The following is a 15752-nucleotide window of genomic DNA, read 5'->3' on the forward strand; positions in this document are numbered from 1 at the left end:
AGCCAAGGGAACCCTCATGCATATAAAAAAAGGCTGGGGGCAAGGACCTCCAAACTGGCATTAGAAACATGGGTTTTCCATTAGTTTGGGTTATATCTGAAAGTCCTTGAATCAAGTGGACCCCAATTTAAATAAAAAAAAAAATTGGGAAAAAAACCTTTGTTCGCATAAAATGTGCCCTAAAAATGTTTTTTTCTTGGTTTGAAACTTAAAACCGTAAGCGCCTGTCCAAGCTGCCCCTGTGTATAACAAAAATATTAGTCTGGTATATGTTCTTCAAATTGGTAAAAAAAAAAAAAAAAACTATCTTCTGATCGGCTTCAAACTTTCAAAGAGCATTGCCTTTGCCAAGGGAAATACATTTTGTTTCGAAAAAGAGGGTGCTAAGAGATCCGGCAGTTGGCCGAAAATCCTATTCCTGATTGGTTTGAAATCTCCTAACCTTAATCACCTGAGCCAAGAGGACTTCATATAAACGAATTGTGCAGCCTAATACATAAAACATATATTTAATGTATGTTTCTATTAGGACGCAGCTTATTCCCCCTGGAAAATTCCACCCGAAAAATTCCCCCTGGAAATTCTCTCTAAATGTGTCACATTTTCCAATTAGCATTGAACTTGTATGTAATGTTGGGCTAGGAGGAACCCATTGTAGAAGAAGAATAAAAACGAACAAAAAACATTGCTTCCCCTCAAAATGCTGAAAAAAAAGAACCAGTGTCAAAACTTCTTCCCCGCCGATTTCAAACGGAAGAGCTATTGTATAAAGTTGGGAGCGACATCATTCGACTGAAAACGGAGTTCTTGTGTCCGTTTTAAAGGCTGAAAGCTACTGAAGGGCATTCAGCCTCCCTCTTGGTTCCTTTTTTACTATCCATCCCTCCTATGACTCCTGATTTCAAACCAAAATGAGATTTCTATTTTGTTCAAAAACTTCGAAATATCTATTAGGTTTGCCTTCTGAGTTGGTATACTCTCCCCAGCCCCAATATTATACTTTACATAGCCTAGTTATGATAATAACCTCCAGACACACCAATTAAAATGTACAAATAAATAATATAAGACGTTCTACCCCACATATTCTGCCTGTTTTAGAATTCTGGTAGAATATTCCAAAATTCCTTCTTTTCAATATGTTTTAACTGTCACACTTTCTGTTCCGTGCTCAAATTTGCATGTGGGGATAATTTTCCACGGGAGGGAGAGAGAATTACCTGGGAAAACTTCCGGGAGAAATTTCCCGAAGAGGGTATTTTCCCCAGTGCGAATTTTTTAGTGAGTCATTTTCTAGTGGGTAATTTTCTGTGCCAGGGGGGACTTTAGGGCCAAATAAGTCTAGCAACGTTTCTATGGTTTCTAATGTGTTCGTTTTGTCCATGTTTTGCACAGTAATTATTCCTTACTATTAGCAATACTTTCAACTCCTAACAGTACCTTCCTATCAATATATGATAGAATAAGTAACTGTTGATTACATTACGAGAGTAGGACAGTTACTCTAGAGTACAAAAGTTAAATATAGAACGTATCGGCCTTGGAGAATGTCACATTCTACACCCCCTAACGCAACTTCTCAAAAGGGGGCAGATAAGCAGATTTCTTTCAGTGAATGGTAAAATTAGGAAAAAGGTGCAAGGAACTAGCAGATTAAATTGAAATTATTTTGTTACCTTTTTTTTCAACATTGGCCGGGATGAGAGCCCAAACCCCTTCCCTCTTCAGTGCCAATGTTGAGTAATTTGCTGTTGCAATTACTACTAGCAATTGACTAGCCTCAATTCATGAAAATATAGTGAGGCAAGTGTATTCATCAAAATAGGGAGGGAGGCAATTTGTTATTTTTTTAATGAAAAAAAATAAGCATAGTTCAACAAAAAAAAACTCCATAAGAAAATGGTAATTATCCAAAAATATAATGGGTGAAACAATCATGGCAACCCAAAAGTCCTTTTGATACCCTCCCCCTACCCCCATTGAAGTTTTAAGAGAAGAACAGCGAGGCTTTAGGAAGGTAGAGATGGAACAACCAAAACTTTTACTTGATTAATAGTTGAGAAGTGTGAGTCTTCAGACCCCTTCTGTTCTCAGTTTCATGTATTATTAATAGGGGTTTTGATTCATAACATATAATCTTTTGATTGGTGAATCACGACTGCTTTTCTGGTCGTCTCAATTTTTATATAGCTCTGAAACTGCTGTAGGCCAACCCATCGAGTAACATTGCAGGTAAAATATAGAAAACAATTTAATAAGGAATATTTAATTTTCGATTTTTTTTCAATTGTCAATTAAGCATAAAAAATCAGGTAACAATCAAATGGTAAACAAAAACGAAAATCGTTACGTAATATAAAAAGTTAGTTTCTTCAGGAGTGGAAAGACTGATCAACAGCCTTCTTAATTTGTTCGTAGGTGATCCACATGCAAATGTTCCATGAAACCAGACGACTAAAAGCTGGCATGAACCTGCAAAAATTGCGAATATGTTAATTTTCCAACTAAATACCTAAAGATCTTAGATTCTAACAAATACAATAAATACAAGCTGTGTAATGGTGAGTGTTCTAGAACTTGCAATGTCAAATAATTATTTGTAATTACTTTTCCCCTAAAATGCAAAACAACAAATAGCCCATCAAATGCTTTTAATGCAAAAAAAAAATGTTTTTTTTTTAGGTACCCCTTTGGATACCTGAAGAAAGCTTTAATATTCCTTTGTTTAATTGTTAGATTCAAACAGGTAATAGTCTATCGTTCTAAGTACAAGCTGGGTAATGTTGAAACTTAAAATGCAAGACAACAAATTTAGTCCCTCAAATGCTTTTAATTCATAGAAGGGTCTTTCTCAGGGATTTTTCAGATATCCAAGTTTTGGATATCTGAAGAAAATCGTGAAGTTTTAAAACATTCCTTTGATAAATGGTAAAGTTGAGAAAATTGGCCATCACTCAAATAAACCACCAAATAGCTCCCATCATTCCGGTAAGAACATCAGATCCCCTCCAACTGATTCCGAAGCCTCTTGGGCGCAAACGCCCAGGAACCGATAAAACATAAAACGTTTCGTTTAAATTGGCTTAAGTTTTATGTGCCAAGTGCAAGATTTTTTGTTTTATTTTTTTCCAATGCGTATCGTGTTAACGAAAGCTCTCATCTACTCTGCCTCGGTTGCAAGTGTCGTGTTGTACGGTTTTAAGTGTCGTGTTGTACGGTTTTAAGTGTCGTGTTGTACGGTTGTAAGTGTCGTGTTGTACGGTTGCAAGTGTCGTGTTGTACGGTTGCAAGTGTCGTGTTGTACTCGTCAGAGACTTGACCTTTAACATAGTCATAGATCATGAAGGTAGATGCTGTCCAGACAAAACACCTCCACAAAATTGAACACTTTAGGTGGCTTGACAGGGTACGGAACATGGATATCCTCTTGTCCTTTAAATTACCACCCCTGTTCGAACAGCTTGAGTTCCGCCCGTTGCGCTGGTACGGTCATATACTTCGCCTACCCACTGAAACACCTGTCCGAGTTATATTTGACTTCGATCCAATTGCGAACGGCTGGAAGTGCCCCAGAGGTAGACCACGTATGAGATGGGTAGGTATAATCCACGAGCGACTCACGGCGTGGGGCATTGACCCCAATGAAGCTCCTACCCTGGCGCAAAACAGGTCACTATGGAGACGACTGATGGTGCTGGCGTGTGGTTCCCTCTACGCTGTCGACGCTGCCGAGCAAGAGGTTTAAGTCAGTCAAGAAGTATCATGTTAATGTTTCAATTTGCCATCATTCGATAGCTGAGATTCAGCTTTACCCATCTACATAGTTTTATTTTTGAAATTTGTTTCGTTTTTTCGACAAATACGTTACAAAGAGGGGAAGTGGGAAAACCGGAAAAAGGGAACTAATTTTTTACTCAAATAGATCATTTTCTATGTAAAAATAAATAATATCATAGTTGTGACTTGGTGAATAGATAGATAAAAGAAACTAATAAGTCCAATGGTATAAATACTATCCTTTTGGTGCAAAATGCAGCTGTAGCCTTGCCGCAAAATTGCATGTTTTATAGTGAAGACAAACCTTAAAAAAAGAAAAGAATAGCAATTAAACATTGAATGGCCAGAAAAGTAAGGGTTTATTATCCGATGGTTGCTGACATTTAGAGGGAAATTCAGCAAAAACAGCACTTACCCTTTATAAAAAGCAGTTGGTCCCTCCTTCACCGCCGTTTTCACAGCACAATCAATAGCATTTTTGTACTTTCCGGTAGAATTCATAAATCTCGTCTTGACTACGTCAACAGGCGAAGCGACTACAGTGGCGCTAAATCCTGCCATCACGGCTGCAGAAAAATGGCACGGTATACCATTATCAAGGATTCGATTTCGAATTATTAAGTCCTTGAAAACATCGTAGCACACAATTTCGGCAACACTGACGATAGAATTGCGAGCGACATTAGGGAAAGTTCCTGAAAATAACAAATGTTTAAAATCTGTGTCTTAAGGCCAAAAGGGGGCAATCATCCCGTGTGGCAAAACAAACTAAAATTGTTATATTTATGGGCAAAAATTGTAATATTCACAGCATTGATGGTGCAGCACGGGGCTGCAGTCTTATTCGATTTGCCCTCCCCTCTCTGAGAGACAACCTAACTCCGGCTCTGAAAATACTTGCCGTACACTAAGGCTTCTAATAAAACCTAAATGAGCAATTTATATCAATGAAAATACCTAAATTTAAGCAAGTTGTCCAGCGGGATGATTTACTATGAATTGATTAAATACTACGAAGAATTTTAGTGAAAAACTGTTATTTTGGGATGAGAATTTGGCGAACTTGGAAAGTTCATTTTTTCTTTCAGAAATAATTTTTGGAAAAGTTCTTTAAATTTCATTTTCTTTAAATTTCATTTAGGGAGATTTTCAAGAATGAAAATTCCCGTCAATGACTGTTGACTAACAAAGAAAATCGCTTCTTACGATTAATGAATTAGTGTATGGAAGCTGTTTTTGATATCCCTGAGAAATGAAAAAATTTTCGTATTATAAATATTTAAATTTTATTTCAAGTGTTTGTCATGTATCGTGACCAAAACCAAGAATGCACAACTAGAGTGAAAAATAATTTATGTAAAAATACCTTTAAAAGTGTGAAAAATATCTTTTGAAGTGTGAGATATATAGCGAGAAAAAAATAAATTTACATTAATCTACGCACTCACTAACACTATTTCTATTAATGTCTTATCTTTAAAAGATGAAAGGCCTGTTTTGCTGTCCCAATCGGTACCTGTTTTTCCTTTAATTTGCAGAAAAAAATTGCCAGCTAAAAAAAAAAAAAAAAATTCTTACGAACAATTTACGAAAACATTTACTGGATAAAAACTTGAAAGATGGGACTATGGAATGTTTCACAGGCTCGAAACAGCATTGTATGGACTCAACTACTATAAAGGAACAAACTCAACGCAGCATCAAGCTGCCTGACCCATACACAAATTCAATACAGAACTATAAAACGCTGAAGTCATCCAGTTTTCCTTAAGTCGATGCGGCACCTTAAAGGATCACCCTATCTCGTCCATTATAAACTCCTGAAACCTTAATTTCCCTGGAATCTTAGAAAAATTATTTAACTCCGCAAGTTGTATTCTAGAGATAGATATTGAGTTTTAAATGAAACATCGTCAGAAAGTGTGAATTTCGTTTTTTTTTCGATTAAAAGGGTGTTTTTAAAGATCAAGAAAGGGCGGATCTCAGTGTTCCATCATACCTGTTCAGGAACCGCTAAAAATTACCTTAAGAGAAATTATTACTTGAGCAATTTGGTCGCAATTCGACATGGGAGTCCTTTAGAGCGTCGTCTGCTTTGATTGACAATCTCGCCAACAGAAGGGATGTAAAATTTCATTGTCTTTTCAGCCTAGCTTCACCATTCAAGCCCAAATTTTCGGCACCTCGATGATAGCTAGGCCTCTGAGAGAACTTGCAAACGAGCCCTTTTCCTGTGACGGTGAGCCGACACAAGAGGCCGCGGATTTTTTATATAGTCTCTGCGCTTAAAATTTATATACAATTCCGAACTATTTTTTGGATCAGATAATTCTACTAATAATTTTTAGCAACAACGTCCGATCCAATTGTGGATAGAAATTGTTAGTAAAATTGTGGCTAACATTTTTTGTCAGGGCGGTGTGAATGGGCCATAAACAAAAACAATACTGCCAATAAGATAAGTGATTGATCAGCAATATTCTCATGCAGTTCTATTTAAAAATCTGAACAATAAGATCTAGAACTATTTGGGGCTTTCAAGCATGCGATAAGCGTTTTTTTAGTCTTTACTCTGATTATAATTGTAGTAATTCTAGGTCTAAACGTTCCAATTTTTAGCTTTAGGCATATAAGACGCCAATTTAGTAATTTCCTTTATTTCAAATAAGAATAGTAATAATGGCAGCCTACCTCTCCAAAGTCCTTGGAATCCTTCATTCTTGGCAATACACTTGTATGCACCAAGCGTAGAAGAATATTTGGCACCTCCACTTCGAGCCGCTGCCTGAAAGCGGACTTTGACTACTTCCGTTGGCTGAGCAACCAATACTGCCAATGCACCAGTAGACATACCAGCGCATACTCTTATAGGAATGCTAGCTCCATCAGATGAGCTGGCATCACCTGAAATCAATAATTAAATCATTGATGACAAAATGATTTACTGAAACCTATCTGGTTTTCACTAGTCACATACACACAAGTTTGTGACCCGAATAAAACATTTAGCATTCTCCATTTTTTGTTTAATTACTGAAATGGAATCTATATAAACAAATAAATTAGTTTGTATCCTATATGTATATATGACATTTCTACCAATAAAGCATGCAGAGCCTTCCATTATCTTAAGAAAGTTTCAAAACTATATTCCTCTAGACTGAAAATGAATAATAGTTTCAATATTTTCATCTAGTCAATCATCAAATTAAGTATTTGGTATCTTATTAGAGTAACTTATTCGTAAACCAACCTGCATGTTAACGTTTTGTAAATGTGGAAAACATCTATGGCAAACTCCAGAGCAAGCTATCCTAAGACATCCTAAATTTAGATAAATTCTAACATAAAAGATACCTATTCTAGAATCTTTCACTTTTTAATTTTTTATATTCCCATAATTTTGTAGTTTGAGTATTATTTAACAAAAACGCAATAAGACTAATTTTTAAAACCCACAAGCTCGTCTATGCATATATATATCAATGGTTCCTGCATCCTGAATCTGATCAGAAAAAATAAAATGGCCTGACTAGCATATAGGTACAGTAGTGAATAATTCAGATATAACAAGCTTGTAAGTATAAGAAACAAAAATCCTAAACTAGGGTATCAAGTAAATTACCTTGAAATGAAGATTGGTAGAGAGTTTTGATAGTATCGTAACAGCCAATACGAATTGATGCAAATGCCGCTTGACGTTGAAGCCCTGCTGTTAAGCCATTGTATAAACTCCTGAAAAAAAAAATATAGCTCAATCCGAACCTAAATATCAGCTTATATACATACGTCTAATGGAAGAGTTTATTCTCATACTAACCCTATTACGATTTTTTTCCCTTAATTCAATGGCTTAGTCTTGTAACTACACTATACTTAGTATAACGTATATAAGTTTCTAATAATAAATTAGTTTGTAATAATAAAGAGATTAACTAGTAGAATTATTAATAGAAATTCTTTTACATGACCAAAGGTTTCAGATTGTGAACTATAAGGAATCTAGATTCAAAGCTTATTCCGTTTCGTTTACGTAAACTTCTAGCGTTTGCTTGGGATGAACATACCGAAAAAATTAATCCGGAACGTCCACGTACACAGGTTTTTCTTGAAGAGAGAAACAAAAATTAATTAGTATAGAAAATTCCAAGAAACCAAAAAAATTATTTTTCGGGTGGCTTCCACTAGACTCCCCCTGGGTAGGTCCCTAATTCAGGGACAATCATTTCACCATACTACAGCTAAATAACATAGTCAAGTGATTTTTTAGACACTAAAAATAACCCAAAGAATTTAAAACTAAGAGCCAATGTTATGTTCTGAAACTGGACACTAGAAAATTTGTTTCAATATACAAAATGCGTTGTGGTAAAAGTTGGAAATCTAATAACAACTACCAAGTAATATTATGTCTGAAGTAAGCACAACACATGAAGTCAAATCTTCAGTCTGTAATTTATAGAAAGAAAAAAAAATTTCTTCCTCTCCCCCTCGATTTTATCTTATATTTCCAGAAGAAAAAACAGAAACAAAGGAAATTGCCCCCCCCCCACCTAGATTTTGACACACTTATGTTAAATGAAGAAAATTACCCGCACCCCCACTATATTTTTTTGATTTGGCACACCTCAAAATATATTGACTTTTAGATAATTTAAGTTATTTAGTCCTTTTTGAGCTTATTTTAATAAATTAGGTAAACAATACTTACTTAGGACCTTCTTCTCTAGCAATGGTCATAATTGTGCCGACAGTTCCCCTGTATCGTGGCCCAGGACCTCGTGGAGTCACCTGAACCGTCTTTGGCGGAGCAAGACCGGCAGAAATCACGGACACTCTGTAGGGTGTATGGACAGGCTTTGCACGAGGTGCAACATTTTCTCCCTGAACCTGCAAAGTATACCAATATTTAGTTTAGTGTAGTTTAATTGTTAAACTGGAATATGTGTATTCTATAATGCTCTGTTTATGTTTAAATATTTAGCTTCGGAGTTACCATCATGTTTTTCAGGAATGTTTAGTCTTGCGTCTATTACTCACGATCATTTGACACGATCTTCTCAGTTGGTGCGAAGACCAGCTATGGTCACGTCTAGGTCTAGGTTTTCAATTCGCCATGTTGTTCCGTTAGTTTGGGAGAGTTTGCCAGAGGATTTGAGGAATGATGGGGGTTTGCAGGATTTTCGTAAGTCGCTAAAGAACCATTGTTTTGATGTGTATATTTTGAATGGATTATTCCACGCCACTTAAGTTTTGTTTTTGAGGAGGGTTTAGTTGCAGCTGAATATGATTATAATTATTATAATTTTGTCGGGTGTTGTTTGGAGGTTCGTTTTTTTTTTTTTTTTTTTTTTTTTATTTATTAGGGGGGTTTTCTCCCGCACAAGAATTGCTTCAGGGAATCGATGATGTATATATTTTTTTTTTAAATAAACCCATTGTTGTTACTTAAACAATCAGTAACGTGTACTAGACCCCTACCCTGGTTTTGACCTAAATTCAGTATAACCGCTAGAGAAATTGGAACCAATATTTTCTTTGAAAGAAAAAAAAAACATTGAAGCTCTAACATCGATTTTACTTTAGCCTGGCAAATACAAGGAAAGAAAACGATTTCAGGCCTACACCTTCCCAAAGATCTTGGTTTTCCCCTCTTAATTTTTATTTTTCCGTGTAGTTTGCCGTTTTTACACTTGTCGATGTTCACTCCTTTCCGTTTACTCTGAAAGACTGTTAAAATGAATCTCAGTTGGAAAACTTGGAAAAACAACTACAAGGAAATACTTCTCAAAGTTCCTGTCCACTGACAGTTTTATGAAATTATTCCTTGAAATCCTTTTCAAAGGAGTTTATCAAATAATTCCTTGAGTTTCCTTTCCACCGACAATTTTTCCTTTGTTTGTTTTGAGGAAAACATGGGTCAATTGGATATTGGAACAAGTTAAGACACGTACGTTCCTTCTCGTAACACTTAGATGAAAGTTTTGAGATCAGATTGAAACTTATCTGGCAGGTAGCTATGGCCACCTAGACATGTGATAGGTTTTTAGTAGTGCATGAAACTCCCAAGCCTTACCAACCTTCCGTAGGAAAGTGAACTCGCTCCACATTTTACAGTCACATGATTTACCTTTACTAATAATTTTACCAAACTTGCTCGCTCCTAAGACGCGATTAGGCTTCGAAGACCGGGGATTTTTTCATTTCTGCTAGCGCCTAAGCTCCCAAATATTATTTAACTTTATAAGCAAGTTTTTTTTTCAGTCCCCTATCACTATTATGTTAATTACCCCATCCCACACGATTACATATGTACCAGTTGCACTTATGTACAAATCGAAATTCTTGCTAAATATGATCTTGTTTACCGATAAAAAAAAATCTTTCAAATCTTACCTGCAAACGGACTTTTGCAGTATCGAAAGGGAATGTTGCGAAGTCTGCGATGCATCCAGCTGCGCCAGCTGTTAGCAGTTTGGCGTAAAATGGAGTTCCTTCAGATCTTACTGCAGTGTTTGGAGCCATTTTGAATATCCTTATTTGTGTTTATACAATATTATACCAGCAATCGCTTTTCAGGGCGATGGGAGTCAAGAGTTGTGATTAGTTGTCCAAAAAGGTTCACCGTCGGAGTTGGATTCGATACTGTATTTCCTGAAATATAGGGAACATCATTTTTTTTAATTCAATATCCGAACCATCCCTTCTTTTAAGTATATTTGGAATGAAAAAAAGAAGAAGAAAAGACTGGGAGTAGCCTATGATCTATGAACCCTACCAGCACCTAAGTAGGGAAGGGGGAGGGGGCAGCTGCCCCACCTAGAACTTCAAATTTACACTTGATATTAACGAAAACTTTTCGCACATTGAAATTTTTCTGTAGGATGTTCACTGATAGATGGTTAAAAAAGCTGGAAATAAACTGAAATGTCCAAATGTCAATTCCGATATTGATATTTACGTTTCGATATTCAATATTGATATAGATACATCAGTTTTAATATTTAATATCGGCCGACTTTAAACTTTTGAATCGAATTCTTAGAACAAGAAGCTGTTATTTAACCGTAATGGGATTTGTGTCGAATCGCTTTTATGGTGTTTATGTTTTCTGTAAATTGGAAGTAGGATAGTGGGTTTATTACGTTAAAGTATTGCAAGAAAATAAAGAGTATAGTAATCCCAGAAGATTAATCCAATGTCGAATCTAATTGATGATTTATGATTTTTGGTGATTACTGATGAATAAAGATTTCGTAGATAGAACTTGCTGGCGACATGAGGCTTTGTGAACTGCCAATAGAACTTCAGCTCCCCCCCCCCTTTCATCACAGAACCAGGTGCCCCCTAGACAAGATACTGCCTACGCCCATGCTCTCCAGAAGATTAAAGAATATTCGTTGTGTCAATGCAAACTTATTCTTAACTATCTAATTTTAAATAAAGCTTTCATTTTCTTGTAGATTTAAAAATCAAGACCCTGGAGAGGCGGAAAAGGCCATAGCTATTTTAAAAGAATCTGTTTTTGGAAATCCTGAGTACTTTATAACATGTCTTCTTATAAACTCATACATTTATTTCAAGTGGACGATTTTTAGAAAATACAATTTCGGGGTTTCCGCAACTCAAAATCAAAACCGAAAAAAAAACTTTTCCGTGTTAGAGCAAGAGAAAACTACCATGGAAAATGATAGCTTCGGCAGAAGAATTGCCTGCTCTCTAATAGCCATTACCAAAGGAATGGGGGAGACGGGTGCATTGGTCCCTTCCATTAGAGAATCAAGGATATACCATACAAAGTGTGTTTTAATATTGAGAATATTTTGAGGCAAAGCTTTTTTTTAACTGTTCCCCATCCTGGAGCTACTTTCAGATTTGGCTCCCTCCCTCCTAAGAAAAAAAACCTAGGTGTCCCAAGTAAACTAATTTATTCATAAACTGCAAGTCGTTTAGATTTTTTGGTGCATCAGTGTCCAAGCCCGTTTGTGAAGGTTCCCAAACAATAGTTCATAGGTGGCTAATAAACAACTTTAAAAAAACATATAAGTCCAGCCTTAGAAATAACGGTACTTGAGCATTATATGGGCCTTTCTAAAAAGTCAAGTTTGGTTAATGCTAATGAAATAAAATAGGATGAATATATAATAGTTGATAAACAAATTTGGGCTATATATTTGCACATTAGGGAGGTGGGGGGTAAAGCATTGCATATATTAAATACGTAACCTAACCTAACCTAGGTACCTCCCCCCCAAACCCCAATAAACAACAGTTTAAATACCGTATACGCAATGTAAACCACGCTATGCATTCCATTACTTTATAGCGGTGTCTTGAATTATCCGTCAAAAACGGGTTTTTCGTGACTGGTTTCCGTGTCAGGCCCATTTAATGCCCAAGTGCCGAAATAACTTACAAACCGAATAAAACCTTATGCGATTTATGACATTATGCTTAAATTCAACCTGACTAGAAGCTGCTTTCTTTTGTTCATGAAATTCTATGAAGTTTACGCCAAGAGAAAGTGTTTACGAATGATCAATTCGTGAGCGGTTATTTTGTGAATCAAGTGACGTAGTTTCTCATGATTTGATCTCCTGGATGCGTATGTTATGAAATTACGCAAGTCCGCTAATTGCAAGGGTAAAAAACATAAGGGGCTGGAAGAAAAAAATTAGCGACTCTTCAGAGGGAGACATGTTAAAACAAGACATACAGTTTAGATTCGTAATTTTGTGAACATTTTCATGGTTTTGTACACATTTATGGTAATTCACCCCCAGCCCCCTCATATAGCCATAGGCTACATAAAAACACCAAGAAAATGATTGAATTCTTACTTTCTAACGTGAAGCAAGTATCAATGAGCCATTTTTCCTTCTTTTCCCATTTTTATCTGTTTTGAATTAGTTTCATCAATTAGTATGCTATTTTCTGTTTAAATAGCCTAGGGTTATGTGAGGCCAATAGGGATAGGGGGGGGTCTGGAGGCGAATCGTCAAAAACATTGCAGAACAACAAAAATGCGTACTGACAAATCTTTCACTGTTAGTAAAGACCAGTTGTTTACGCTGGGTTTTCTTATTAATAAAAAATTCAGAAAAAAACAACGATTCAAATATATTGGAAACAAAATGTAAACCTGTCATTAAACTTGCTAAGTTTTAAGAGACAATATATTCAAATTTTACAAAATGCCATAGAAGACTATTCAAATTGCAAGAACAGATTAGTATATTCAGGGACGGATCCAGGATTTTTTTAGGGGAGTGGCGCAAAATAGGTTATCCGATAAACTTGCGTTAGGGGCAAGTTTAATTAACGCAATCTTGCGTTAATTAAGTAGATTACAATACTTTAGACTACGTTAGGGGGTACGCCCCCACGCCTCCTGGATCTGCCAGTGAGTATATTAGGGCCGTTTTTTCACTCGTCAATCTGCTCAGATCTTATATCTTTTGTCAGAAAACGCTTAAAAGTGAAATCTTTAAACAAAGATCTTACATCTTTGGTCGTTTTTGTGCAAACGTCTTTCGTCATTCTGCTCTGATCAGCGGTCTGAGAACAATGATGAGCAGATCATCAAAGTTCTCTTATCATTGTTCTATATGGCAGAATAGTGGCGGTCTTCACAATTTTTCCTAACATCAGTGAGCTGTAAGATCTTAGAACAAAGATGAGTTAAAAAACGATAATCTTTGCAGAAAGATGTAAGATCTTAGATGTAAGATCTTAGTGCTAAAAAACGGGCCTATTATAACGAGGACTCGTGGGCTTTTAATTGCGAGTCAACTTGGATTGTGAACTTAAAAATTGCCGTCAAATCTTTACAAGAACCCAGGAATCTTGGTGAACGTGAAAGATATTTCAGGATAAATGGGCACACCCGTCTTAAGTGCTTTTAGAGAAAGGCTATCTAAGAGGGGGCTAAAGGGTTTGAACGCCTTCCCCAAAATTTTTGCGTATAAACAAATCTTTAATGCATTTGTTAATGTTTTTTGTAAGCCCCCTGAAAAAATATCCCCCCTCCCCCGAACAAAAACCATGACTACGGCCTTGTGCATTAAATCATAGGCTGATTTTCGATATGTTTTAGATGGATAGGTTAATGAAAAAACTGCCATGTATTGTAAATGATAACAGATAAATGCTCCATTTCCTCAACTCACTCCCATGGAACAACCCGGGCTAGTTCCTTTGAATAAAATATCCAAAACAAAATCCCAATAAACATCCCAAAATTAAAGGTAGTAATTTTAAGTAGTATTCCTAGAAAGCTGAATATTTGCCAAAAAGTACTTTTTCTTTTTATATTGAACTAGACATATATTAAGACTTGGACTAATATATTTTTTATATTACTTAAATCAGACAATAAATTTTTACCTGACTCGAAACGCGTTTCTTTTGCACATGAAATTCTCTGAAGTTCACTACAAGAGAAACAGTTCTGGAATGATGTAATTTGCGAACGACAAGTAGTTTTGTACAGAAATTTATGATGTAATATCTATTGTAGCCAATAGGAATAGATTTCGCAACTTGTTCATTCTAAAATTTGCTGGACAGTTGTTATGAAGCTGCGCAAATTTGCGAAATACAAAGCGTAAATACTAAAAGGGAGGAAAGTCCGAAAGCGCATATCCGAACGACAAAGAAAAGCCTTAGAAATATAAACATAATAATTTTTCTGGTTCCAGCCTGGCTTTAAGCTTTTTAATTTTTTTTTCTTGGTCATATCATATGGATGATAGAAACTTTGGCGAGGGATAATTCGATAGCAAATTTAAAGTCACAGTGCGTTTTTAATAACGAAAATTGATCGCTGGGAAGCCTACCACGCTTTCAGTGTCACATTGCCCGTGCCCAAACCCACATGGCATCGAGTAAAAAATCCAAGATAGGCCTAACAATTTAATAAGAAAGGATGAACCACAAAAAAATGATACCCAGGGGATACAATAAATCCTACCCAGGGGTGAGACTCCCAACCTCTACAAATAGCCCAGACAAAGCAAACAATGCAAATATACACGTTTAAGCAAAACGTGACGACGAGCTCTAATTGAAGTGGCCTTATCCAATAGTAACTGAAACTCTAAAAAACGGATTTTAATAACGGTGTGTGTATAAAATGAACGTATAAAACAAGTATATAAATTCTCATATATAAAACATACTTATTATATTCCTGGTCTTATCAGATGAAACGGGTGGCGGTAGAAAATTGGAGGACGGCTAATTCAATCGCAAACTAAACGTTCTTGTGCGTTTTTTAAGGACCAAAATTGGTCAGAGGGAAAACTGCTATACCTTCAGCGCTACATTTGCTCCTATTTGGCTCGTATAGGATTAACAAAAAAAAAAAAAATTGAAAATACTTGTTTCAAAAAGAGTTGTGAAAAGTCAAAAATACGTCCTACATAGGGGATATGAAAATTCACCGCAGGAATAAAAGTTCCGAGCTAAGCTGTGCAAATAGCTCAAACAAAAACAAAAATTCATGCATACAGTTTCAAAAAAGTTCTTGGTAACGAGCGTTCATTAAAGGTGATAACAACATGTGTATCAAAAGAATCTAATTATAATGGTTCCAAACAGGGGCTTAGCACCAGCATCTTATTGGAGGGCAAGAGGGGTGTTCATCCGGAGAGCTAAGGGGCATAGGATATATAATAATTTTTCTACAAATTATCAGAGGGGCAACTGATCCCCCCTTGCCCCCCCCATCCCCGATACGACGGCACTGATTCCAAATATGAAAACATTTTATTAAGTTAAAAGGTACCCATCAAATTACTACTGCTACTAACAACTCATTGCAGCACCTAGCCACCTGAGGCCAACACAGCTACACAAATTCCTCTACAATCCCATTCTATTTAAAGCCTCCTTCTTCACAACCTCCTAAGAAGTTCGCATTTACCTTACATCTTCCCTGACGACATCCTTCAGCCCCATTCGGGGACGACCTG

General features: G+C 36.2%; 1 protein-coding gene across 1 annotated transcript; it reads right to left on the reverse strand.

The window, feature by feature from the left end:
- Positions 1-2250: 2250 nt before the first annotated feature.
- On the reverse strand, positions 2251-14232 carry LOC148947697 (dicarboxylate carrier SLC25A8-like). The gene is made up of 7 exons (XM_089095375.1): positions 14164-14232; positions 10174-10431; positions 8489-8667; positions 7403-7512; positions 6469-6681; positions 4193-4472; positions 2251-2472 (listed from the first exon to the last, which is right to left on the reverse strand). The coding sequence occupies exons 2-7, from the start codon at positions 10300-10302 to the stop codon at positions 2373-2375; spliced, it is 1011 nt and encodes a 336-aa protein (XP_088951501.1). The 5' UTR covers positions 10303-10431; positions 14164-14232; the 3' UTR covers positions 2251-2372.
- Positions 14233-15752: the final 1520 nt, after the last annotated feature.

Source organism: Artemia sp. Qi Xiang Cuo, chromosome 10, assembly GCF_049724085.1.
Source record: "Artemia sp. Qi Xiang Cuo chromosome 10, ASM4972408v1, whole genome shotgun sequence".
In the NCBI taxonomy this organism is placed as follows: domain Eukaryota; kingdom Metazoa; phylum Arthropoda; class Branchiopoda; order Anostraca; family Artemiidae; genus Artemia; species Artemia sp. Qi Xiang Cuo.

Bases quoted from the DNA above. Each gene is read 5' to 3' on its own strand.
- LOC148947697 (XM_089095375.1), bottom strand. From the start codon at position 10,302: ATGGCTCCAAACACTGCAGTAAGATCTGAAGGAACTCCATTTTACGCC. The intron at 6,682-7,402 runs GTAATTTACTTG...TATTGATTTCAG, and splicing joins CTACCAATCTTCATTTCAAG to GTGATGCCAGCTCATCTGAT. The intron at 4,473-6,468 runs GTAGGCTGCCAT...TGTTATTTTCAG, and splicing joins ATTCCAAGGACTTTGGAGAG to GAACTTTCCCTAATGTCGCT.